At 42.4% G+C, this 25496-nt stretch overlaps 1 protein-coding gene across 1 annotated transcript in view; it reads left to right on the top strand.

Moving 5' to 3' along the window:
* Nucleotides 1-25496, top strand: part of RHBDD1 (rhomboid domain containing 1) — a 140961-nt gene that overhangs the window by 54007 nt on the left and 61458 nt on the right. The window contains exons 4-5 of the mRNA XM_007935537.1: nt 2630-2686; nt 15008-15151. Of these exons, the coding sequence (XP_007933728.1) occupies nt 2630-2686; nt 15008-15151 (201 nt within the window). The remainder of the gene's footprint in view (nt 1-2629; nt 2687-15007; nt 15152-25496) is intronic.

Below are 25496 nucleotides of genomic sequence, written 5' to 3'. Positions count from 1 at the left end.
TACCATGTTTCCAGTGTGTACACTTAGAATTACCATGTTTCCAGTGTGTACACTTAGAAGCGGCCACAGGTGCATCATTTATCAGAAATGTCCAGTTTTATTATAATTTCCATTCAACGTAATGGAAATCTTCTAATCAGTTTTGTTGCCAAATGTTGTCAGTGCAAATAAAGGAAAAGAAGTCATTCTCTGGAGTTCACTGTTTTATTTACATTTTTTTTGTCTTTTTTAAATGCATTTTATTGAAATATAATTTATGTATAGTGAAATTTCACAAAACTAAAGTGACATGGGTCAGTGCAATGTTTTTTGCACTGTTCCCTCCCCTCCCCTCTCACCCCTGGCAACAACCAACAAAGAAAGTTTCCCTCCATACATAAACCTTTCCTTGACTCTCCACAACAACGAACTAATACTGTATTTGTCTTTCTGTGATTGACTTATTTCACTGAGCATAATGTCTTCCAAGTTCATCCATATTATGCGGTGTTTTGTTTGCATTTTTTTTTTTTTTACATGCATCTCAAGATGACTCAAAGTTGATCAGACTCTCTGCAGACAGGTTGCAGAATTTAGTCGTGCTTTGTTTTGTTCTAAAAGCGGGTTTCCACTCCCACAGTGATTACATGTGAACTCTCAGTTTTCCTTCCTAAAACCTCGCCTGTTTTCTGTGGAGACTTAATTTTATGTCATTCTAGTTTTGAAGCAACACAACAGAAAATGAAATCCTAAAAGTCACGTCGTGCTTCAGTGCTATTTGCAAACAGCTGGCAAACCCTCTGCCTTTTGCCCCATGAAGGATCTAGAGTGAGTGAGCAGAGAGGAGAGTGACACGGGAACCCGTGGGAACGAGCCAGGCATGCGAAGGCTGCTGTCTGATGCAGCCGGGAAGGGGAGGGTGGACTCGAGTGTGCGCCAGACCGCCTCCCCTCCCCCTTGATCAGCAGTGTAGAGGTGATGGTCCTGCTGTACTTTTAGGGGCAGGCAAAGGGAAGGACCCTTGGAGAGGGTCAGGAGCTGGGCCTCCTGCCACCCGTGTCAGGGAAGCCCCTCTCTGTAGCCATAAGGTCTCTACTTGTGAGGCAAAGACCATCTTTACATCAACAGAAACCTATCAAGACTTAAAAACAAACAAGCAAACGTACACACACACAAAACTGAACCAATTGCCATCGAGTCACCTCTGACTCATGGTGACCCTGTCATATTGGAGTAGAACCATGATCCCTAGGGCTTCTAATAGCTGACCTTTTCCAGGTAGATTGTCAGGCCCTTCTTCCAAGGCATCTCTGGGTGGACTTGAACCCCCAACCTTTTGGTTAGCAGTTTAGTGCTTAACTGACTCCCAGAGACTCTGGAATATAATTAGGAATTCTTGATCCCCTATACCTTCTGTTCCCTGTAGGGCTGGCCCTCAACCAAAAGGAAGCTTTTTTTATTTTTTATTTTTTTTTATTAGGATTTGGGTGAAGATTTACAGAGTAAATTCACTTTTCATACAGCAGTTCACATATACTTTGTCTCATGTCATTGACCAAAATTTACAATGCAGCAGATCCCCTCCCACTTCTTCCCCATAGTTACCTCCTCCCAGTGTCCATCCCTTCATACTCTTCTGCACCCTGAGAGGCCCATTGTCTGCCAACCCTGTATATGATCTTGGATACACTCTCCATTTAGACATACATAATTGTTTAGCTTGTTCACCCATCTATCCGTCCCTATACCCATGTTTGCTTTCATTGACAACTCAGTATTGTATTTACAAAGGGGTTCATATTTGTTGTTTGTACTGCCCATGTAACTCTCTCTGTCTTTCTCATCCTCAATGCTGCCATATTGGTCACTCACATTTGGTACATTGCCCTTCTCTTCACCCAAATCAATATTTATCTCTATCTATCTAACAGCATTCCCTCCCCTTCCCTCCCACCCCTGGTAACCAACAAAGAAAATGTCCTCCAATATATAAACCTTTCCTTAACTTTCACAATAACGGACTAATACAATATTTGTCCTTTTGTGACTGACTTATTTCGCTCAGCATAATGTCCTCCAAGTTCATCCACGTTATGCGGTGTTTTGCAGATTCTACATTACTCTTTAGCGTTGCATAGTATTCCATTGTGTGAATGTACCAAAGTTTGGTTATCCATTCCTCAGTTGTTGGACATCTAGGTTGTTTCCAAGTTTTGGCTATTGTAAATAGTGCTGCGATGAACATCGGCGTGCATATATCTGTTCTTGTTATGGCTCTCACTTCTTTAGGGTATATACCTAGTAATGGGATGGCTGGGTCAAATGGTATTTGTATTTCCAACTTTTGAAGGAATCGCCATACTGCTTTCCACAATGGTTGTACCATTTTACAGTCCCACCAGCAGTGTATGAGAGTCCCAATCTCTCCACAACCTCGCCAGCATTTGTTATTTTCTGTCTTGTTGAACTTTGATACTAGTAGGAAGCTTATTTTAACAATCATTTAGACATCTTGAAATGTCGCTGAACCTTGTCACAAAGAACCTCGTAATTGTTGGAAATATTAGCAGATGAAAGCCTGCGGCTGTTATTAAAATGTTTGTTTCTTTTATCTTCTGGCTTTTTAAGTGTTTGTTTCCTTCACATTTAGGCGTTTTTTCCTCCAGTAGTGGTGACCCAAGACCGCAGTACTACTTTAATAATTCAGGTAAGCACTTTCTTTCATGTGGTACATTCCAACATCGTTTAAACAATTAGAGGGCTGACTGTGTAGAGCTGCTCTCAGATGATACTGGTTGTTTTGGTCCTCTGGTGCTGCTCTAACAGGACTATACCACAGATGTATGGCTTCAACAAATAGAGATTTATTCTCTTAAGAGTTTAAGAGGCTAAAGGTCCCAGTTCAGAGTGCCAGATCTCAGGCCTGGGTGAAGGCCCGTCAACTCTAGGCCTTAGCTCTGCTGCTTGGTCCCAACCCACTGAAGCTGGAGGCTTCTTGTAACTCAGGCAGCTTCTGGCTGCTGATGCTGACAAACCCAAGGTCAACAAGTAAAATGGCACAATCCCAAGATTATCAGGCAACACAGCATACCTAGTTGAAGTCCAGAAATAGTCCCAAGATTGGCAGACAACATGGCAGGCCATTGAGATGGAGTCTTGGCCGAATGCAGGATCTAGAATGTACCAAAAGCTGGAGCCCTTTCTCAAAGAGCCTTCTTATATACAGGAAGCAGACCACATCCCTAAGGCAGCTACTTAGCCACACACAGCAGATTCCATCACAGAGCTGATTACAAGTCTTATCAAGGGGAATCACTCCATCTAGCTGCCCAGCCACTCAGAACCAGGCCCAGCCAAGTGGACACGTAACCCTAACTACCACACTGGTTTATGCTGTTGTGGAGTAGTTCACACATCATGTAATTGTGCCTGTAACATGCCAGAAAGCTGGATGCAGGGGGAGCCCAGGGACCATGTTTGGGCAAGTTGGTAGGAAAGGGCAGGGAAGGAGGAAACTCTGGAACAAAAAGATCCTCTGATGGGCGTGAAAGCTCTAACACATGGTGAGACTCACAGTAGGCCCAGGTCTCTTGATTGTCAGCCTTGGAGACCGTACTGCTACTCCTGTTAGGAGTTCATTTCAAGTGGATGATCTTCTGCGGCCTGTTCCATCTGTGTGTTCAGGAAGAAGCACTCTAACATGCTACGGGGGAGGTAAGGGAGGCTTTCCAATAATAGTTAATCCTATGAGTGAAGGAGGAGAATGCACTTTTTTCTAGATGTCTGTGTGAATAGCTAGAGAGGATTTCCCATCAAAGGCCTAAGACCTGCTTTGGGCCAGAGACCTTACATTCCAGTCACCACCAGGCTGCACGGTAGAATCCTAGACTGGTCCCAGCATGCCTAGCAAATATGCAGAGGAGCAGTGGAGTGGAAGCACCAAGTGTCTTTGATGTTCATGCCAGTTGAGAGCTGCTGTGCTTCGATCTGGGCTCGGCAGCCTTCTCTGATAGCTCATGTTTTAGCTTTAAGGGCCTTGTGGGCCAGTTTCTGTATAAACTTCTCAGTCTGTGGGTGTAGAGCAAAAGCAGCCACAGAGCACCTAAACAAACGGGCATGGCTATGTTCCAGCAACACCTTATTGACAGGAATGGGGTGGGTTAGATTTGAGCCATGAGCTGTAGTTTGTTGACTCCTGGCTTAAGTAATAAAAGGGCAAAGAGTTATTGCTAAGGTACCTGTTACTTTTGTTAATTCCACTCATGGCAACTCCATGTGTGTCCTGGTAGACCTGTGTCCCTTTGACTGATTTTCCTAAGGTGCCTTTGGGCACATGGAAGCCTCCAACCTTTTGGTTTGCAGCAAGTGTGTTAGCATTTGCACATTCAGGAACTCTGTTGCTAAGATACTATATTGCTTTTGCATTATCTTCCCGCGGAATGTTCTTTACTAGCCTACTCAGGAGCGTTTTGTGAGTGGTCACGTGCAGAGTGCCAGACTGGCTGCCATGGGAGAGACAAGAAGAGCTGCTGTCCTGGCCTCTGGACATTACCATCCAGGAATGAGAACGCAGGCTATCCCCTCTGCTGATTGGGATGTGGCCTGGGTGCAGGAGAGGACAAGTGGCTAGAGGCCGGCTCACCTGCCTTGTAACTGTGCGCTTCCCCGTGGAGAGGAGTGGTGAGCAGTTTCCACAAGGCCCCATCAGTATGGTCAGGTGCAAGAGCATCAGGTCCTGTCTGCGGCTTATGTGACGCACAAGAGCTGGGCTGGACAGGAGGACCACGGTGAATCTGTGTCCCATCATGGTTTCTCCTTTCCATTAACTTCATTCTGTCCACGAAGTGGGGGACTTGGCCTTGAGTGGCTTCGGTTTCTTTAAATCCCCAAAGAAACAGAAAGGTTCTTCTGGACAAAGGGGTGTAGCTTAAGCCATTGTCGATTACCTGCTCCTGGCATCTCACGTGACAGCTGGGAAATTGAAGCTTAGAAAGGTTAAGGGGTTTGGCTGGAGTCAGCAGGTAGTTAGTGACAGAGCTGGGACTGAAGACGCGTCACTGGTTCCTAGGGACACAGCTGCCATGATTCGACCCCCACTCATGGTGACCTGTTGTGTCACAGCAGGGCTGTGTTCCATAGACTCTTCAGTGGAAGAGAAATACCAGGCCTTTCTTCCTAGGAGCGTCTGGGTGAACTTGAACCTCCAGCCTTCCACAGTTGGCAGCCAAGTGTGTTACCCTTTGCGTCACCCTGGGCCCACTGGTTCCAGGCCCTGCTTTTCTCCTGCACGGGGTTTTAAGATGGGAGCACTGTGCTGATGGAATTTTGCAAAATAGGGCAGTTCCACGTACGGTGTTTCTTTCCTGTTTTGATTTTGGCACTCCATTTATTTAAAAATAAGAGAAACCCTTCTTACTTCATATGGAAGGGGTAGAGACCCAGCAGGCATGCAGGCCTGAGAATTAAAGGCAGAGAGAGCCTTTCACTTTTCTTTCTTATCCCCTGTAAGATCACCACATTTCTATTACTTCCTCTGAAATAATTGGATTTCTTCAAAGGCCAGGTGGCCATGCTAATGGTCATCTAGAGAACTTTCATGAGAGCATGTGTGTCTCTTACCAGGAATGATTTACTCTTGATATGGCCAGTCTTTGCTGGGAAAGCCTTTATAGGTCAAAGAACCTCATGAATGTTAAAAACCTGTTACCAATTTTTCTAATCTTGGTGGTGTTGCTTGATCTCCTTTGCCATGCAACCCTGGTCTGCATTAAGGAACAGATGGCGTGGTTAGTAGAATAATGATAACCAGGGTTTCTTTCACTACAGAGCCAGAATATGTAGCTACAAAAGAATATTGGGCTCATATTCATTGTGGGATGTAATTTAAACTTACTTATCTTAAGTGTTTGATCGTTAGATTTCTCCAGGAATGTTTATTATGAGGATTTAAACACATCTGATTGAACCAGCAGAACAGCTGTAGTAAATTTTTGGTCCTAGGAGTCCCGTTCCTCAGGATAATAGATACCGATGGGATTTCTGGTCTTGTTGATCATTTATGATGGATCATACAGAACCTCGAACCACTAGTCTTTTTCACTTCAGACACTAAAACGTTTCCTTTGTCTCTCCTCACATTTTGTGTGACAAGCACCAGCTTAGGTTTTATAATATTCAGATGTTTAGGATTGTGGACTTTCATTTCATTAGGCACAACTGGGTTGTTTCTGAGTAAGAAATAACATGGAGGAAAATGGTTTTCTGTATCAAGAAAATGTTGCCTGAGATCTCTGCTGTGTCCTTGATGATGAAAACAATGTACTGATATATATAATAGCTGTGCTGTTTGCAGAGATGAGTCCTTGGGGACTTTAGGTTACTTTGGATTTTGAACGGACTGAACATTTTTTGGGGTGGTGGGGGTATTGCTAGGTGCCGTCGAGTTGGCTCTGACTCATAGTGACCCTGTGTACAACAGAACAAAACACTGCATGGTCCTGTGCCAGCCTCACAGTCCTTGGTATACCTGGGGGCAGATAGGTCGAAATGCATTTGACACCTTCCATAACAAAGACTTTCCACGGGGGCTTGAAGTGCTAGTGAGCCATGTGGGAAAATGCCCAACATACTCTTTGTGTTGTAATGAAATAATCGGCACTCCTAGGGAACTGGGCAGTCTCCCTGTGCAGGGATAGTGGAAGCATTCCGTGGCTGTCGGTGACTTAAGTAAACATGCTGGTAGTGTTTAGAATGCTTCACCCTTCCTTATGTTCCATGTGAAGTAGATACATTCACTGTATTGTGACCATTTGCTTTCCTATGAAAAGTCAATTTTCTTTGTTTTCTTTTTGTTTTTTGCTGACAAGGATGGAAATCACAATTTGTAGCCGTCGCTATCTTCTTTACCACAGGTGGACTTACCCAGTAAGCAAGGTAAGCACAGGCTTATTTACACTTACTTACTAATCTGTAGTGAACAGTTTTACTCTTTTCATTACAGATCAGTAAATAAGCACAAGTAAGCCTGTGCTTACTTGCTTACTGGATAATGTGTCCCTATCAAGGATTATAAATTGGAAAAGAGGCTTTGATTCTGTAGGAAGGTATTGTGGGGTTGTGAGAGACAGATGCCAGCCATACTTAGAATCAGAATCTTTGATGTGAAAAAATGTGAAATTGTTCACTATCGATTAGTAGGTAATCACAGTAAGCTGCTGCTTGCCTTGCTTGTTGGGTAATCCACCCTGTCTCTTCACTGATATTCATAAAGTTTACACTGGCTGATACTTTGAGAGTGGATGGACTCCTCTTTCTCCCAACTCTGTCTGAGTCTGAAAGCTGAAACCTGTCCACCATGGGTGACGCTGCTGGCAACCTGCAATATGTAGACGACACAATCTTGCTTGCTGAAAGTGAGATAACTCGAACTACCTACTGATGAAGATTGAAGACTACAGTCTGCAGTATGGATTACACCTCAATATAAAGAAAACAAAAATCCTCACAACTGGACCTATAAGCAGCATCATGATAAGTGGAGAAAAGATTGGAGTTGTCAAAGACTTCATATTACTTGGTTCCACAATCAGCACCGATGGAAGCAGCAGTCAAGACATCATACGATGTGTTGCACTGGGCAAATCTGCTGCAAAAGACCTCTTTAAAGTGTTGGTGAGCAAAGATGTGTCTTTGAAGACTAAGGTGTGCCTAATCCAAGCCATGGTACTTTCAATCTCCTTATCATAGTAGCCCAAAAGTAGAAGCAATCCAGATGTCCATGATCTAATGAATAGATAAATAAAATGTGGTACAGCCATATAGTGGACTATTATTCATTCACATAAAAGATTGAAGTACTGGTACATCCTACAACATGGAGGAACTTTGAAAACATGCTGAATGAAAAAGGCCACTCAGAATTCCACATCTTGTTTGATTGCATTTATATGAAATGTCCAGAATAGGCAAATCTGTAGAGATAGGTGGTGGTGAAGGAGGTCTGGTACCTAACTCAGCGCACTGCCATCGAGTTAGGTCTGACTCGGAGCGACCCCTCCTTGGGTTTCCAAGGCTGTATCCTACGGAAGTAGGTCACCCAACCTTCCTTCTGAGGAGTGGCTGGTGGGTTTGAACCGCTAGCCTTCTGGTTAGCAGACAAATGCCTTAGGCATTATTTGGCTGCTAATTAAAAGGTTGGTGGTTCAAACCCACCATCCACTCTGTGGAAAAAAGATGAGGCAGTCTGCTTCCATAAAGATTTATAGCCTTGGAAACCCAAAGAGGGTCACAGTGAATCAGAATCAACTCAATGGCAGTGAGTTTTTTTTTTTGATAGAAACAGTAAGTAGATTAGTGGTTGCCTGCGTAGTGCCTAAGGCACTTGACTGCTAACCAGAAGGCTGGCGTTCAAACCCACAAGCCACTCTGCCACTCCTCAGAAGGAAGATTGGGCAATCTACTTCCCTAGTGATACCACCTCGGAAACCCAAGGAGGGGTCAGGTCATTATGAGTCGGATTTGACTCAATGGCAGTGAGTTTGGGTTTCTTTTTCGTTACTGCTAGAGGGGCTAGGGAAGTAAAGCAGAGTGATGGGTAACAGGATACAGAGTTTCTTTTTGAGATTTTGGGATGATGAAAATCTTTTAAAATTGATGAGTGGTGGTTGTGTTACTCTGTAAACGTGCTACAAAACATTGAATTATACACTTTAAATGGAAGAAATAGCATGTGGATTATATTTCAGTGACACCGTGGCCACCACAGTGGACTCAGACAAAGCAGCGATCATTAAGATGACACGGGACTGGGCTGCGTTTCATTCTGTTTTACGTAAGTTTGCCATGAGTTAAAGCTAACTCAGTGACAGCCAACAACGACAAAGCTGTTGGGAGAAATAGTCAGTAGACACAAACATTTACTTGAAAAATATTTACATGAACACATATAATTACGTTAGATTTTCAGCTGAAAACAGACTAATTATGTTTTATTGTATATATGAAATAGAAACTTTAAAAGTGCCTGAAAATATTTTATGGGAAGTAGTTAAACTGTTTCCCTTCTAATCTTACCAGTGTAGTTAAATGCATTTTATTCATAACCAGTAAAAAAGTAAATTTTAAAACAGTGAGAGGCTTAACTATGAAACATTCTGAATATATAATCTCAATTAGCCAGGTTCTACCCTCCAATAATCTGCTGTAAAAGAACTCTTTAAAGTGCTGCAAGCAAATTTGTCACTCTGAAGGACTGAGGTGCACCTGACCCGTGATATTTTCAGTCACCTCATATGCATGTGAAAGCTGGACAGTGGATAAGGATTACTGAAGAAAAATCGACGCATTTGAGTTGTGCTGGTGAAGAGTACTGAAAATACCATGGACTGCCAGAAGAAGGAACAAATCTGTCTTCAAAGAAGTGCAGCCAAAGGCTCCCTAGCAGTGAGGATGGCCAGGCTTTATTTCATGTGCTTTGGTCATATTGTCAGAAGGGACCAGTTGCTGGCGAACGCATCATGCTTGGTAAAGGTAGTCATCGAAAAAGGGGAAGACGCTCAAGGAGGTGGATTGATATAGTAGCTGCACCGGTGGGCTCAGCATCGCAGGGACTGTGAGGATGGTGCAGGACCGGGCAGGGTTTCGTTCTGTTGTAATGGGGTCACTAGGAGTTGGAGCCAACTCGGCAGCCCCTAACAACCACAGCACCCTACAGTGTTCTTCTTTTAGGTTTGTGTGTTTTCTGTAGATCCATTAAAGCAGTGTTGTTGTTAGGTGCCGTCTGGACTCATAGTGACCCGTGTAGAGCAGAATGAAACCCTGCTTGGTTCTCTGCCGACCTCACTATCCTTGCTAGGTTGGGGCCCATTGTTGCAGCCACTGTGTCAATCCATCTCATTGAGGGGCTTCCTCTTTCATTGACCCTCTACTTTACCAACATGATGTCCTTCTCCAGGGACTGCTCCTTCCTCATAACATGTGCAGAATATAGGATGAAGTCTGTCCATCCTTGCTTCCAAGGAGCATTCTGTCTGCCCTTCCTCCAAGACAGATTTGTTCTTTCTCCCGGCAGTCCATAGTATATACAATATTCTTTGCCCACAGCATAATTCAAAGGCATCAATAATTCTTTGGTCTTCCTTATTCACTGTCCAACTTTCACACACATACGAGGTGATTGACAAAAACATGGCTTGGGTCAGGCGCACCTTAGTCTTCAAAGTGACATCGTTGCTCCTTAACACTTTAAAGCGGTCTTTTGCAGCAGATTTCCCTAGTGCAGTAAGTCATCTGATTTCTGGACTGCTGCTTCCATGGGTCTTGGTTGTGGATCCAAGTAAAATGAAATCCTTGACAAGTTCAGTCTTTTCTCTGTTGATTATGGTGTTGCTTATTGGTCCAGTTGTGAGGATTGTTTTCTTTATGCCGAGGTATAATCCATGCTGAAGACTGTAGTCCTTGATCCTCATTAGTAAATGGTTCAAGTCCTTTTTGCATTCAGCAAGCAAGGTTGTATCACTTGTGTACCGCAAGTTGATAATGAATCTTCCTCCAATCTGGATCCTGCATTCTTCTTCATATAGTCCAGCTTCTCACGTTATTTGTTCAATATGTGGATTGAATAAGTGTAGTGAAAGGATACAACCATGACAGACACCTTTCCTGATTTTAAACCATGCAGTATCCTGTTGCGTTCCAGCGGCTGCTTTGTGGTCTATTTATAGTTCCTCATGAGCTCAATTAAGTATTCTGGAATTTTCATTCTTTGCAATGTTATCCATATTTGTTATGATCTACACAGCTGAATGTCTTGGCATAGTCAATAAAACACAAGTAAACATCTTTCTGGTATTTTCTGCTCTCAGTCTGACATTAGCAAAGGTATCCCTCATACTGCATCCTCTTCTGAACTTGGCTTGATTTCTGGCAATTCCCTGTCAATGTACAGGTGCAACCATTTTTTAAATATTTTCAGCAAAATTTCACTTACATTTGATATTAATGATATGATTTGATAATTTGTGCTTTCTGTTGGATGACTTGTCTTTGGAATGGGCACAAATATGAATCTCTTCCAGTCAGTCGGCCAGGTAGCTGTCTTCCACATTCCTTCCTGAGCATTCGCAGTGCTGTGTCCCTGTGTTGAAACATCTTGATTGGTAGTCTGTCAGTTTCTGGAGCCATGCTTTTCAGGAGTTCATTCAGTGCAGCTTGGCCTTCTTCCTTCAATACCATCAGTTCTTGATCACATGCTACCTCCTAAGATGGTTGAAGGTAGACCAGTTCTTGTAGGTACATGGGGACTGTATATTCTTTCCATCTTCTTGATACTTCCTGCATCATTCAGTGTTTTGCCCATAGAATCCTTCAGTCCTGCAACTCAAGACTTGCATTTTTTTCTTCAGTGCTTCCAGCTTGAGAATGCCAAGCATGTTCTTCCCTTTTGGTTTTCTCATTGAATGTTTTTGCCCATTTCATTATAATACTTCACTTTTTCTTCTCGAGCCACCCTTTGAAATCCCTTTTTTTCTTTCCCTTAACTTTTTATTGTGAAATGGGTGAAAGTTTACGGAGCTAATCAGTTTTCCATTTAACAGTCCATACACGTTTTGTTTTTTGACATTTATTGCAATCCCTTCCATTTAATGGCACTTTTTCCATTTCTTCATCCTTCCTTCCTATTCCTTCCTGCCTTCTGAGCTTTATTCCCAGGCAAGTGTTGCCTTTTTGATCATGTACTAAGAAGCACACACCTCCCTGATGTTACTGTTTACCTAGTGGGTTTGTGTATCATTTGGCTGAAAGCTAAACCATAGGGTTGAGTTCAGTTTCCAGTCTGAAGGGTGTCTAAGGGATTTAGTCTCAGGATCCTTTGAAATCTTCTGTTCAGCTCGTCATAATTTCTTCCACTTGCTTTAGCTATTATTCTGTGTTCAAGAGCAAGTTTGAGGCTGTCATCTCACATCCATTTGGGTCTTGTCTTTCTTTCCTGTCTTTATAATGACTTTTTGCTTCCTTCCTTTATGTAATCCCACAGCTCATCTGGTCTTTGGTCATTAGTATTCAATGTGTCAAATTTATTCTTGAGGTAGTCTGTAAATTCAGGTGGGATATACCCCAGGTCATACTCTGGCTCTTGTGGCCTTGTTTCGATTTTCTTCAGCTTGGACCTACACTTGTAGAGTAGCATTTGATCATCTGTTCTGCAGTCAGTCCTGGGCCTTGATTGGACTTGATGGTATTGAGCTTTTCCCCAGTATCTTTCCACAGATGTCGTTGATTTGATTGCTGTGTGTTCTATCCGATGAGGTCCACATGTATAGTCACCATTTATGTTGTTGAAAAAAATATTTACAATGAATAAATTGTTGGTCTTACAAAAAGTCTGTCATGTGATCTTCAGTGTTTTTCCTATTATCGAGACCATAATTTCCAGCTATTGATTTTTCTTCCTGTTTCTAACTTTTGGGACCCAATCACCAGTAATTATGAATGCATCGTGATTGCATGTTTGATCATTTTTGTACTGCAGAAGTTGGTAACAATCTTCAAGTTCTTCATCTTTGGCATTAGTGGTTGGTGTGTACATTTGAATAATAGTTGTATTAACTGTTCTTTCTTGTAAGCATATCACTGACAGTGTTGTACTTCCAGATCTTGAAATGTTCTTTTTGACAATGAATGTGACACCATTCCTCTTGAATTTGTCACGCCAGGCATAGCAGACCATATGATTCTCTGATTCATTTCAGCTTACTAATGCCTAGGATATTCATTTTTGATGACTTCCAGTTTTCCTAGATTCGTACTTGTGCATTCCACATTATGGTTATTAATGGAAATTGAGAGCTGTTTTCTTCTTGTTTTGAATTGTGCCATATCAGCAAATGAAGGTCCTGAAAGCCTTACTCCATCCACATCATTCAGGTGGACTCCACTTTGAGGAGTTAGCTCCTCCTCGTTGTATCTCAAGAGCCTTCAGCTTGAGAGGTTCATTTCCCAGCAGTATGTCAGACAGTGCTCCGCTCCCGTCCATAAGGGTTTCACTGGTCACTCCAAGTCCTTCCTGTTTTGTCTTAGCCTGGACACTGTGCTGAAACCTGTCCTCCACAGATGACACTTCTGGTATGCTGGCCACCACAGTATGAGAAACTGACAGACGAGAAATATATTAAAGGAATAAATCCACTACCATCGAGTTGATTCCAACTCATAGCCATCCCCATTGACTTTCTAAGGTGGCCAATCTTTATGGAAGTAGATTGCCTCATCTTCCTTCCACAGAATGGCTGGTGGGTTTGAACCATCAGCCTTCTGACTAGCAGTCAGATACCTTAGAAACTGTGCCACCTTTGCTCTTTCAGTTATAGAGAGGACACTCGTATTGAAGGAATAACTCACTGAAAACCAAACTCACTGCCATTGAGTCAATTCTGACTCACAGCAACCTCCACTGGGTTTCTGAGGCAGTAAATCTTTACAGAAGTAGATTGCCCCATCTTCCTTCTGCAGAGCAGCTAGAGGGTTTGAACTGCCAACTTTCTGGTTAGCAGTCAAATGCCTTAGGCACTACGTCACCAGAGCTCCTGGAATAAGGAATAAGAAGCTTAAATTCAGGCACGTGGGTTGGTATGAAGACTTAAAACACAGGATTTGTGTAAAAGGGATTTTTGTTGATAACCAAAAGTATGTTAATTAAGCACTAGAAATGTCATCTTTATGTGTCTAATAGTGGCAGCAAGAGGGAAAAACTTAACAAGTTGACTCTTATCTCCCATCACACCAAAATCAGATTGGTAATCTTCTTGGGGGTAAATAAACCCCCCCCCTTCCAAACAGATTCCATAATAGTAGTTGATTAAAGAAAAAATAAGAGTAAACTCAAGCTAATTTAAAAGATTAAGGAAAATAAGTACCCTGTAAAAGTGGACTCTGCTCTGTTACTAACCTTTATTATTGGGATATGTGGGTTTGGTACTTAAAGTGTTACTGAATGACCACGTTGCCTCTCTCATTTTATTTAGGAACCAGTTTTATGCAAGCACCTTAATAGAAGTGACACTCTCTGACACAGAGAATCGTAGTTACAGTTACACTGACTTGAGTGTCACAACACAGTTACTACCAGCTGCAGTGTGATGCCCACCACAGAAATCCTATAGTGTGTGTAGTGAGCCTTAGTATAGAGCCACAGGGCAGTAAGGTTTCATCACCTACTGTTTTATCTGTGACCTCAACTCCAGGCAAGATTTCCCTGAAAATACTTCACTTGTTAAATGGCTCTAAGCTGAAAGAATCTACTCCGTAGGGTCAGGCCTTTCTCTAGTATCTTAACTACTTGCCATGAGTTGACTCTGACTCACAGTGACCCCATGTGTGCCAGAGTTGAACTGTGCTTCATAAGGTTTCTAATGGCTGATTTGTCAGGTGTCGATTGCTAAGCCCTCCTTCTGAGGTGCTTGGGGGTGGATTCAAACCTCTAAGCTTTTGGTTAGCAGCCACGCACCTTAACTGATCACATCACCCCAGGACTCCTCAGGACCTCTTACAACCATCTACATTAATATCTTCTTTCCTGTTCAGCCCCATGGTGGCTGCTGGGGATACAGCATGACGAGACTGTCATTGCCTGCCCTCATGGAGGCACTCTCCACTTACCATCTCTCGTCATTTGGAAGGTCATTCCTATACTCAGAACAGTAACATGGATTCTTTTCTTGCCTTTGCTTACACAAGGAGCTCGGGTGGCATAGTGGTAAAGCGTTCAACTGTTAACCAACAGGTAGGTGATTTTAACCCACTGACCAGCTACTCTGTGGGAGAAAGATGAGATAGTCTGCTTCCATAAAGATTTATGGCCTCAGAAACCCTATAGGGCAGTTCTACTCTGTCCTCTAGGGTCACTGTGAGTCGGGATTGACTTGATGGCAGTGGGTTTGGTTGTTTTAAGAGTACACAAACTAGGAAGTCCATGTTACAGAAAAAGAGCAGTCCGTGACCGTGTTCTGTAACCTTCTCATTGTGCCTTCAGGCTACTCTGGGTATCAGGATCATTATCCACGTGGCAGGCCAGGCTACTATGAAGAAGCCCCCAGGAACTATGATGCATACACAGGAGGGCTAAGTGAAGAGGAACAGCTGGAGAGAGCATTAAGAGCCAGCCTCTGGGACCGAGGTAGGAGTCTTGCGCCCTTCGTTTATTTTGAAGCATACCTCACGTGGGGAGATGTCTGAAAAGGAGGGATTTGTAGCAAGTTAAACTTGAAATACTATATAAAAAGGGTATGTAGATAAGAAAATGTGTGTGGACTGTGATGCCAAAGAATGGAGTGTGATGCCATCTTCCCAGCAATCTCAGCTAATAAGGTGCCAGACGTGTATGTATTATTAAAGTGGTTCTTTTTATAGGGCTGCTACACTCTGCTTTGACATTAAAGTCAAGAAAGTTCAAAACAAAACAAAAAACAAATATTAAGTGTGTGAAAAAAGGTTTACATTGTGGGTCCATATCTGTAAAACAGGCTACCTATTGATCTGTTTATCAAAGTACTGCCCACAAGCCACTTCCTCAAGCTTAGGGGGATCAAAATTTTATAAAAGAACCAAACTCAAACCAAATAATTTTCTATGGAGAAAAGACTAAAAATAATAAAGACCTTTTAAAAAAATGTCTGTTTAGAGTCCCATAGTTAATAAGACAATCACAAAACATTTCCAAGGAAATAAAAATGTAATTAATTGCAAAAACAGCAAGGAGGCCACATCTTCCAACCTCCTCTAACCCTACAAGAGGAAGACAGGATTACCAGCAGTAACCCAAGGCGTATTACTGCAAGGCCAGACATGCTGCCTCCTTCCAGCCCTTTCACCAACCGTTCCTCCCAAAGCACCCACCACCTCTCTCCTGGGTTTGATAATTTGCTGCAGTGGCCACACAGAACTCACAGATTAGAGGGTTTATTAGGGAAGCACCACAGGCTACAATTCAAGTTCAGGAAAAATGCTCAGTCTCTCTCCCAGCCCATCGTCCCTCAGCCAACAGTCTCTTTCCCAGCAGTGCTGGTCCCTCAGTGTCTCACTCAGCAATGTGTGTCTCTTGCATCTCTGTCCCAGCAACACGTGTCTCTTTCAGGGACGCGTGTCTCTTTCGGCAGCATGTCTTCCTCAACCAGCAGTTAGAGAGAGCTTTGCCTCCAGGAGGCCTCCTTTTGAGCCCGGAAGGGTGGTCAAACTAGCCAATCACAGCATCAGAACTCTAAGCACATGAGAGAGAGTGGGAACCTCCCAGAACATTGTATTGTGCCACGCCCAACAGAAATAACCCAGGTGGATAGCTTCAGCAATCAGGAGCTCCTTAGTTGCTCATAGAAAATCCCACCTTGGAATTTACAAAGACTCATGGGTAGAAAAGCCACACTAAGTAATTTACTACACCGCATTAATATAAACAATTTTTAAAGCAGCTTCCTTGGCTGGTACCCATTACTGTAAATGCCCTCCAGGCAGTCTATTTTTATCAGTTTCCATGCAACTTGCTCCATATGCTCAAAAACATTCATTGAAAAACTGTAATTGTGAATTTACCCGTTTCCCCTTGCACCTCTGTCAGGTTTTGCTGCATGCTTTTTTGTCAGGTTTTGCTGCATGCTTTTTGAAGCTCAGTTGTAGCTCCATACACACTTAGTATGATGAGTCTTTTTATTTATTTATTTTTATTATTGTGATTTGCGTGAAAATTTACAGAGCAAATTCACTTTCCATACAGCAGTTCCCATACACTTTGTCTCATGACAGTGACCACAATTCACCACAATACAACAGCTCTCCTCCCACTTCCTCCCGACAGTCACCTGTTCCCTGTGTCCATCCCTCCACGCACCTTGCCTCCTGAACTGTCTCCCTATGCATACATAGCCCTTCTATTCTCTCATGATAAGTCTTTTTAGAAAATTGATTTCCTTATCATAATAGCAAATGTAAAACTCCCTATTTATCCCTTATAATAGTTTTGTGTTCCCAAGTCTGCTTTGTTGGATACTAAGATAGATGCTCCAGTTTTTCTTTGATTTAGAGGTTGCGTGATGTATTTTTTTTCTACCCTTACTGTTTATATGAAAAAAACAAACAAAAAACCTATTTGTGGCTTTATATTTAAAGCAGATTTCACATAAACAGCATAGAATTGGGTCTTCCTGTTTTGAAAAGAGTTCTAGAATTCTCTGTGCTTGTTTTTCTCCCCTCACTTTTTTTTCTGTTTTGTTTGTATTTTCTCTCTTGACCTATTTTCACATTCACTGGTTCTTTCTTTGGCTGTATCAAATCTACTGATGACCCATTGATGGCATTCTTTATCTCTTACTTTTCATTTTTTAAATTTCCATGGATTCTTTCATATGGTTTCTGTGTCTCTCCTGAAATTATTCATCTTATCTTACGTGGACACCTTTTCCATTCAAGTCTTTAATATGTAAATGATAGTTATAAATTTCCTGTCTGTTATTTCTAACATCTGTCTAATGTTTGTTCTATTTCTGTTCATTTTGTTTCTTGGCAGTGTATTGTTACTTGCTTTTTCATATGCCTTGTAATTTTTTGTTGAAAGCTGAACATCTTGTATAGGCCAGTAGAGATTGAGGTAAATAGATTTTATGCCTGGAAATGGATACATCTCTCCTTCTACTAGGCCTTTAGTGTATATGTTTGAGGCAGTGTAGTCAGGGATTGACCGCTGTGGGAGATTTGTTCTTGGTGTGTTACTCTCAGTACACTGTAGGCTTCAAACTTCTCTGCTATAGGCTCAGGGCTCATTTACCAGAGAGATGTTTTGTAATGTCTACTTGTTCTTCAGTTTCAGATCTTTCATTTGTCTTGTGACTTGGAGAGGTTCTCTCTTCACTAGTCGCTTTTCCAGCAGTGTACAAGCTGTTGCTTGTTACTTTATGCTTTTAAAAATTGCTTTTCCTTCCCTCTATAAGCTGCAGTAGGGTTTTACCTGTTGCCTATGGGAAACAGTGTTTTTGCTCTTCTCCCAGCCAATTAAAGCTTGGGAGCAACAGGGGCAGTAGATCTAGACAGGGTTTCATATCTTTTCCTGCAGTGACTACTATTCTTTCCCTAAGGACTGCACCACAAAGGACACTCTCTCCGGACTCAGACCAATCTCTTTTGTCAGGACCAGGTGAAGTCCTGAGAAGAATGGGCGTAAATCCCTCTTCTACCTACAGCCCTGGGGGGTCCTGTGTCCTCTTGCTACCCCCTCCTCAGCCTTTATCAGTTTGTTAGCAATTTTACCAGAATTATTCTTACTTGTGTCCAACAGTCTACCCTAGGTAAGCGGGTGCTCGTGTTACCGGTGTCCGACACTCTGCCTTGGGTAAACAGGTGCTCGTGTCCCATTTCTCCTTGTAGGCACCTGTCTTTCCTTAGATTTCAGTTTAGTTGGTTGCCCTGCTCTCAGCTCTCCGATGGTTCAAGAAAAGTTACTGATTAGCAGATTGCCCAGCATTTGTTTTTATTGTAAGGGGTGGGTTCATGCTCTTTCAGCTTTCTACATCCCAGCTGGAAGCTGGAAGCATTCCTGACTCCTCAGTCGGATCTTTCATTCCGTGCACATTTATTTACTGTCGTTTTTCTGTGCAGAGGAACGTCCCTCATGAAGTGGGTAGAAACTATAGTTCTTCTTAAAAAATCTTTCTCTTTTATAACTAGTTTTCAAAGTAAAGAGCTAATGTAATAGTCACCAATAATAGAGAGTTTTGAAAGGGCCAACTGACACATGTTTTTGGTAGAATGCCAGTTCAGCAAGATATATCCAGCATCACTTTGTTTCAAATCATTCTTCTGTTAAATATGTTACAAAAATAGATGAAGGAATCAAGGTAGTACTATTTAACCTCATTGTTTGCTATTATACTTTTTTTTTTTTTTTAACAGTGCTTGGCCATAATTACAAGTCCTAAAGCCCATGCCAGGAATAATAATAGGAAAGTAGCCTTTGTAGGAGAAATATTGAAACCCCTATTATTTCAAGGGGCTTGAACATTTACTACTATTAACAGAAATTTTGTCTTACTCTGTTGGCAGTCTCAGCTTTTATAAATAAATCTAAGAGGCAGCTGATAGCACAATAATAGAAAAACGTTGGACAAGTGCCATCTCTTCCTTTGAATCGAAAGGCAGATGCCAACTAGGACCATTAGCTCACTGCATTTCTCCCCTCATTCTTCACCCCCCACATCTTTCCATGCATAATTCCTGCTTTTTTTTTTTTCAAATAGCCTGCCACTAAGTTCAGCTGGCGGCTGGCCACAAAGCTGTGTCCTTTCCAGTTCCTGTCTGCCAGCCTAGGGCATGTGCAGTGGTTCAAGCTGGAAATCCCTACTGACACGTGGAGTAACTTGTGCTTCTTTTCTTAGGCTCTTTGGAGAGGCAAGTGGCCACAGTCACACTTTGGCTCTCTTGTGAAAATCAAGGAGAGCTGCCATCCCCACCCCATGCTGTGTGTTTGGGGTTGCCATTCAGCCCTATGTGAGACTGTGCTGGAGGAGACTCCAAAGGTCTTGGCTTGAGAATGAGACTTATTGCTGTTTTGTCTCTCAGTCTTTAGATGTAAAATCACCAGGCAAGCCAAGTCAGAAAAGCCAAGTTAGTCCCTGAATTAATTTCTCCTGCTTGTATCAATAAATCATTTGACACGATCTTTGAAACCTGTTTATGGGCATCATGTATTCATATTGTACATTTCTCTTTTTAATGAAACTGTATCAATATACGAAAGAGGCATTTGTCTTGTTTATTGTATGGGCATTTTTGAGAAATGGGATGAATGACATTCATGTTCTTGCAGTCTTTTGTGGTGTGGTACTAAGAAACAGAGTGGGAGGGGAGTTCAGTGGTCTGCATGTCAGTCCTTGGATGCCCGTTAGCTCCCTGGGCTTGCAGTGTGTCATTGGATGCCATCAGGCCATTGTTTTATTATTTTTCATAACGAGGGAGTTGAATTAGATACTCTTCAAAGTCTCAGTTCCATTTTTCTTTCGTAAGGAACTAAGGAAGGGGTGGGTATAGCTAGAGAGAGAGAGAGAGATGAAGATTTGGGGACATGTCTGAATTACTGGTGAGTGTTTTGACATATAGATCTCAGACCATTTCTGAAAGATAAATTCACACAGCTGTGCAAGGTAGATTTAAATTGATGAGTACATGGATTAGTTGGTGGTGTCTTATTCACTTACATGATTACAAAAGTCTTCATTGGCCCAGTGCAGGCTATGCAGTGGGCAGTTTTTAACATAAGCAGATATTCACAGCTGTTTTGCTTGGTTTAGCAAGACCATTGCAGGCCAGGACAGAGATGTACAGCTAATTTCATGTGACCACTTAACCTTTCTTTCCTACCTTTTTTTTCTTTTGGTAATTTGGTGTGTTTTCCTCCAGGAAAATTTTCTATGTAATAAAAAAGTACCATCTACTAGATTGTCTAAAAGCAGTTGGAATACAGACTAGCTCTTGCTTTTCAATTACTGGTTTTTACCTACTCTTCCATAGTATTGGAGCAAAGTCTGATATTCGAGATTGTATCTAGGTGTTAATTATGCATGTGAAGAAATATAAGTACATACTTTTTTGATTCTGTGAAAGGACGTGTGACTATCTCGGTCTGGAATGGAAGGAGTCGGATGAGTGGCCTAGAGTTCCGTTTAGGTCCCCCTTGGGAAGGACCAAGCTTCTGTTCAGGTCTGTCTTTGCAGATATGAACCATAACCCAGGCATTGCTAAAAAAAAAAAAAAAAAAAAAAAAAACCCATGAAACTTCAATACATTTAGGAAATTGGCATTAGTAGTTATGTGTGAATTAATTTATAATTTTTCTTCTCCCAACTTCTTCTACAATTATTATTTGTTGGAAGCCATTATTCAGATGCTAATTATTTAACAACAAAAATATAAACAAAACTTTAATGAATGAATTCCACTCACCCATACCTCCTCCCTGTGGTGGCACAGTGCCTAAGGCATTTGACTGCTAACCAGAAGGTTGGGTACAAACCCACCAGCTGCTCCGTGAAGGGAAGATGGGGCAGTCTACTTCCATAAAGATTCATTGCCTCAGAAACCCAGTGGGTCGCTATGAGTCAGAATTGACTCAATGGCAGTGAGTTTGCTTTTTTTGGTTTTTATACCTCCTCCCAACACACAAAGACCATTTTTGGGGTCACCAAATCGAACTTGCAGATTTCAGAAATGCCACCTCACTGTGGGCGTCACGTTCCCCAGCATTGTCATTCATGCTGTCTCTCAGCACATACATCTCTGTTTGAGCCCTTGAGGATGCCAGAAAATAGTGAGCATGGTAGACTACTGGAACGGTTCAGTCCTAGTCTTCACTATCAAGTAAAGAGACTCTTCTGTTTGCTGAAAGACAGGAAGATTAACTGAGCTATCTACCTTAATCAGTTAAGCCATATATTAGATTTAGGAAAGACAGATAGTAACTTTGGCCTTCAAGGGAGTGAGTACTTTACCTACCATACTATTTAATCTAGACATTACTTAGGTGGAGAAACTATTAATCTAGGACTGTTTGAGAACCTCTAGAACCCACCAACCACTCCTCAGAAGGAAGGTTGGGCAATCCTACTTCCGTAGTGATACTGCCTCGGAAACCCAAGGAGGGGTCGCTATGAGTCGGGGCCGACTCGATGGCAAACAACAACAACAACAACAACAGTTGTCTACAAGAATGTATTAATAAGGAACAGAGAAATTAGTGTTTCAGTCTGCAGTAGATCTTACGTTATTACTGATCCAACAGTTGAGGGGGTGAAAAGTTTTCTGGTCCTGTGCATCTGTCCTAAAAGGTGAAACAAAGCAAACCCGCATCTCTTTTTTTAATTTGAAGGCCCCAGACTTTGTTTCATAGACTCAGTATATTCTCTTCTGATTTGAGCCTTTCTCATTCCTTTCCAAGCATTGCAGGTACACAAGAAGGAATGGAACACTCTGCACCTCTGTGTCTTAACATTTCATCATCAAATATGAGTTGCAGTATCTTTTGGTGCTCATGAAGAGCCACATTGTTGAGCATTTTAAACACTTAACTGCAGTTTAAATCTTGGGGTGGAGAGACCCCAAGATTACTGAGATCCTTTGCTTACTTTATTTAAATCACTTTTAAAGTATATGATGGGGAACAACATAGGTAGCACCATTGTCAAACAGAACCATCATATGCTAGCATGGCAAGGGGCTTCAACAAGTTGCTATCAAGTTGTTTCTGACTCGTAGTGACCTTATAGGACAGAGTAGAAGAGCCCTGTAGGGTTCCCAAGGCTGTAAATCTTTACAGAAGCAGACTGTCATATCTTTCTCCTGTGTAGTGGCTGATGGGTTCAAACTGCTGACCTTTCAGCAGCAGCCAACTGCTTAACCACCATGCCACCAAAGTTCCTGCGAGTGACCATAGTGGTCGTCATATCTAACATCTTGATTTTCAGACAAGGAACCCAACTCAGGGAAGGCTTTATTAGTCATCAGCATCTTTATTGGGAAACTATGGCTTGGATTACTGTTGGCAGCGTCCTGCCATGAGGTTACCAGTGTGAGGTAGGTTGGGCTCCTCTGGCTATGAGGAGTGTGGAGTCAGGACCTCCCTAGAAGTTGCTGGATTGAACCCACATTTTCTAAGGCTACTGTGATTCTGCCCTAGAGCTGAACCACTGAACCACTGAGTGAGTTTCCACCTCAGCCTTCTGGGATTGACATCCTTTTAGTCTTTCTCCTCTCTGGGGCCAGGGTCCACCCAGCCTTGGGAGGTCAGGATGAGGGGTAGTGAGGTGGGAGACAGCTCTGGCAGTCATGTGTGCCCGTGCCCGCTGTATGTGGGACTGAGCCATGGTGTTGGGCAGCATTCAACTCCTTTTCTGGAAGTCCCATCTAAACCCAGGATGCCTCAAGGTGGACTGTGCTAAGAGCCTGAGCCAGATGATGGGCCCTGAGCTCATCTACTGTGCTCTTTTAAAATTCAGGAAATGTGTGTTGTCTGGTTGTAGAAATAATACATAGTCACTACGGAAAACACACATCAGCAAAAGGAAGACAAAACAAAACAAATCCTTAACTTCACCACCTAGAGAAAAACCGTTCAACATCTGGTATGTGTCCTTGCAGCCACTAGGAGAAACCACTGTAAGCACTTTGGTGAAATTCCTACCATGCCACAAGCATTAAGTCCTCTTCCCTGTCAGGAACTGTGCTAGGAAGCTTCATGTACTCACAAAGAAACCCCACAAAACCAGTGGTTTCACTTACCTTCATTATTTTAGGTTGTGGAAAAGAGACACTGAGACAGGAAATGACTTGCTCCAGGGCACATTCTAAGTGCTACACACAGGACTCCCCGACTTCTCTACTGGTAGTCAAGTCACACGTTTACGTTGACACAGCACACAGCCTCTTCAGAAGAAGCCTGTCTGGGTCGTTGCTGGATTGCCAGTTAAAGTAGAGAGATGCAGGCTCTTCTTGTAGCCTGTTGTCCTCATGGCATCAACCCGGATAACTCAGCCAGAGGATGCTCAGGTCATCCTGGATCTGAGGTACACGTGACCACAATGGGACACGGGCTTCCCACCATTTAGAGAGACTCGTACTTATGGAGGCTATAGTAGTGTTTCACTTACTTTTGTTGTCTTCTGTCCAAGTAGGTTTGGTTAAACTTTTCATTTATGGGGGTTTAGGGCTAAGTTTTAAGCAAAGAAATATACTGAAAACAACTTAAAAATTATAAAATAGTTTGTACTGGCCAGGGAAGCCCTCCTTACACAGAAAACCTACATCCTAGGTACTGCATAGAACACCCTCTCACAAAATACTTACTGTAGACAGTCATAAGTCACCTGCGAAGCTGTCATTTGTTTCTACCAAAAATCATAAAAGTAAGTTTTAAAACGCTGTTTTTAACATGAGTGTGTTACTGTTTTGGTTCTCTAGTGTTGCTCTAGGGAAAATACCACAAGTGGATGGTCTTAGCAAACAGGGATTTTATTCTCTAACAGTTTCAGAAGGTAGAAGTCCGAATTCAAAGTGCCAGCTCTCTAGGGGCTGAGTGAAGCCCCCTTGACATTGGGCTTCAGCTCCGGCTCTTGATCCCAGCCCAGTGAAGCTGGAGGCTTCTCTTAACTCCGGCAGCAGCTGGCTGCTGAGGCCAACAAACCCAAGGTTATCAAGCAGCACAGCAGGCCAGTAGTTCAAGTCCAGAAACCATCCCAAGATCAGCAGGCAACATGGCAGGCTGTTGAATGAAGACTTGACTACATGCAGGGTCCAAGAATGCCAAAAAAACTCAGAGACCTTTCTCCAAGCTTCTCCTTATATACAGGAAGCAGACCACATCCCTTAAGGAAACTACTCAGCTGCTCCAGTAGATTCCACCATGGAGTTGATTACCAGTCTCATCATGGGGAATACTACATCCAGCTGCCCAGCCACTCAACCAGGCCCAGCCAAATTGACACACCACCTTAGCTACCACAGTCAATGGCGTTTCTTTAAGAATATTTGCATTGTTAATTTAAGTAAGACTCAATTTTTTCTCCAGTAGTTTTCTTTTTAGGACCAAAATGCCTTGTAACAAAAAAATAAAAAAAATAAATGTACTCCATTAAGTGTGCCTTACAATGTCAGGATTGTACGTTGTGGCATCATGCCTTGATCCAGGTACTGCTTAACAGGGATTGTTCATATAAGGATTTTTGCTGCTGCCTGCTGTGCTCTTGAAGCTTCTTACTTAACGGTTACACATCAGTTTGGTAGTGCAGTCTCACTAGTGAGAAAAACCAAGTCATCAGCAGGTTTCCATCTATGAGAAAATCACAAATGGCCTTCAGAGTGGTCTCGTTTCCTCACATGGCTTTCTCCAAGGATCCAGAATGATTTCAAATACTGTGCTTGGCTGTGCAGAGCCGGAAGTGAGAGTCATGCCCAGTGTGCACCTGTATATCTCTATGCATCACAGTGGCGGGCCAGAGGTCTTCCATGTCACGTCTGTGTTGCTGAAATTGGCTTTTGCTGTCAGACAGGACCTCATCAGTAAGAGGACTATAAATATAAGCTGATTACAATTACATTGTAGTCATTGCTTTGGAAAAATTATAAATGGCCTCATCCTGCAGTGATAGAAGTTAAATTATGGTGTAGAATACTACACAGCTGTTAAGAAGAGAAGCAGATTCCCAGTGTGTCATATGAGGGGCAGGGCACACCTAGTATTCAGAGTAGATGCTTACTTGTTTTTTCAATCTTTAGTTGGGGGACTACAAAAAAGGTTGGAATAATATATTTAAAAAATGCCAATCATGCTTACTTCTCAGGAATAGGATGATTTTTACTTTTCTCTTGTTGGCCTAACTCCATTTTCCAAAATTTCTACAAAATCATTTTGTACCTTTATGAAGAAACAGAATGTATTGAAATAAATCTATGCATTACCCAAAGTACTAAGTATTAGCTTTGCTCCTGTCTGA

This window comes from Orycteropus afer, unplaced genomic scaffold, assembly GCF_000298275.1.
Source record: "Orycteropus afer afer isolate SDZICR_OR568_19922 unplaced genomic scaffold, OryAfe1.0 scaffold00002, whole genome shotgun sequence".
In the NCBI taxonomy this organism is placed as follows: Eukaryota; Metazoa; Chordata; class Mammalia; order Tubulidentata; family Orycteropodidae; genus Orycteropus; species Orycteropus afer.
Note: the sequence above shows the minus strand (reverse complement) of the source record. Positions and strands in the feature narration are given on the sequence as shown.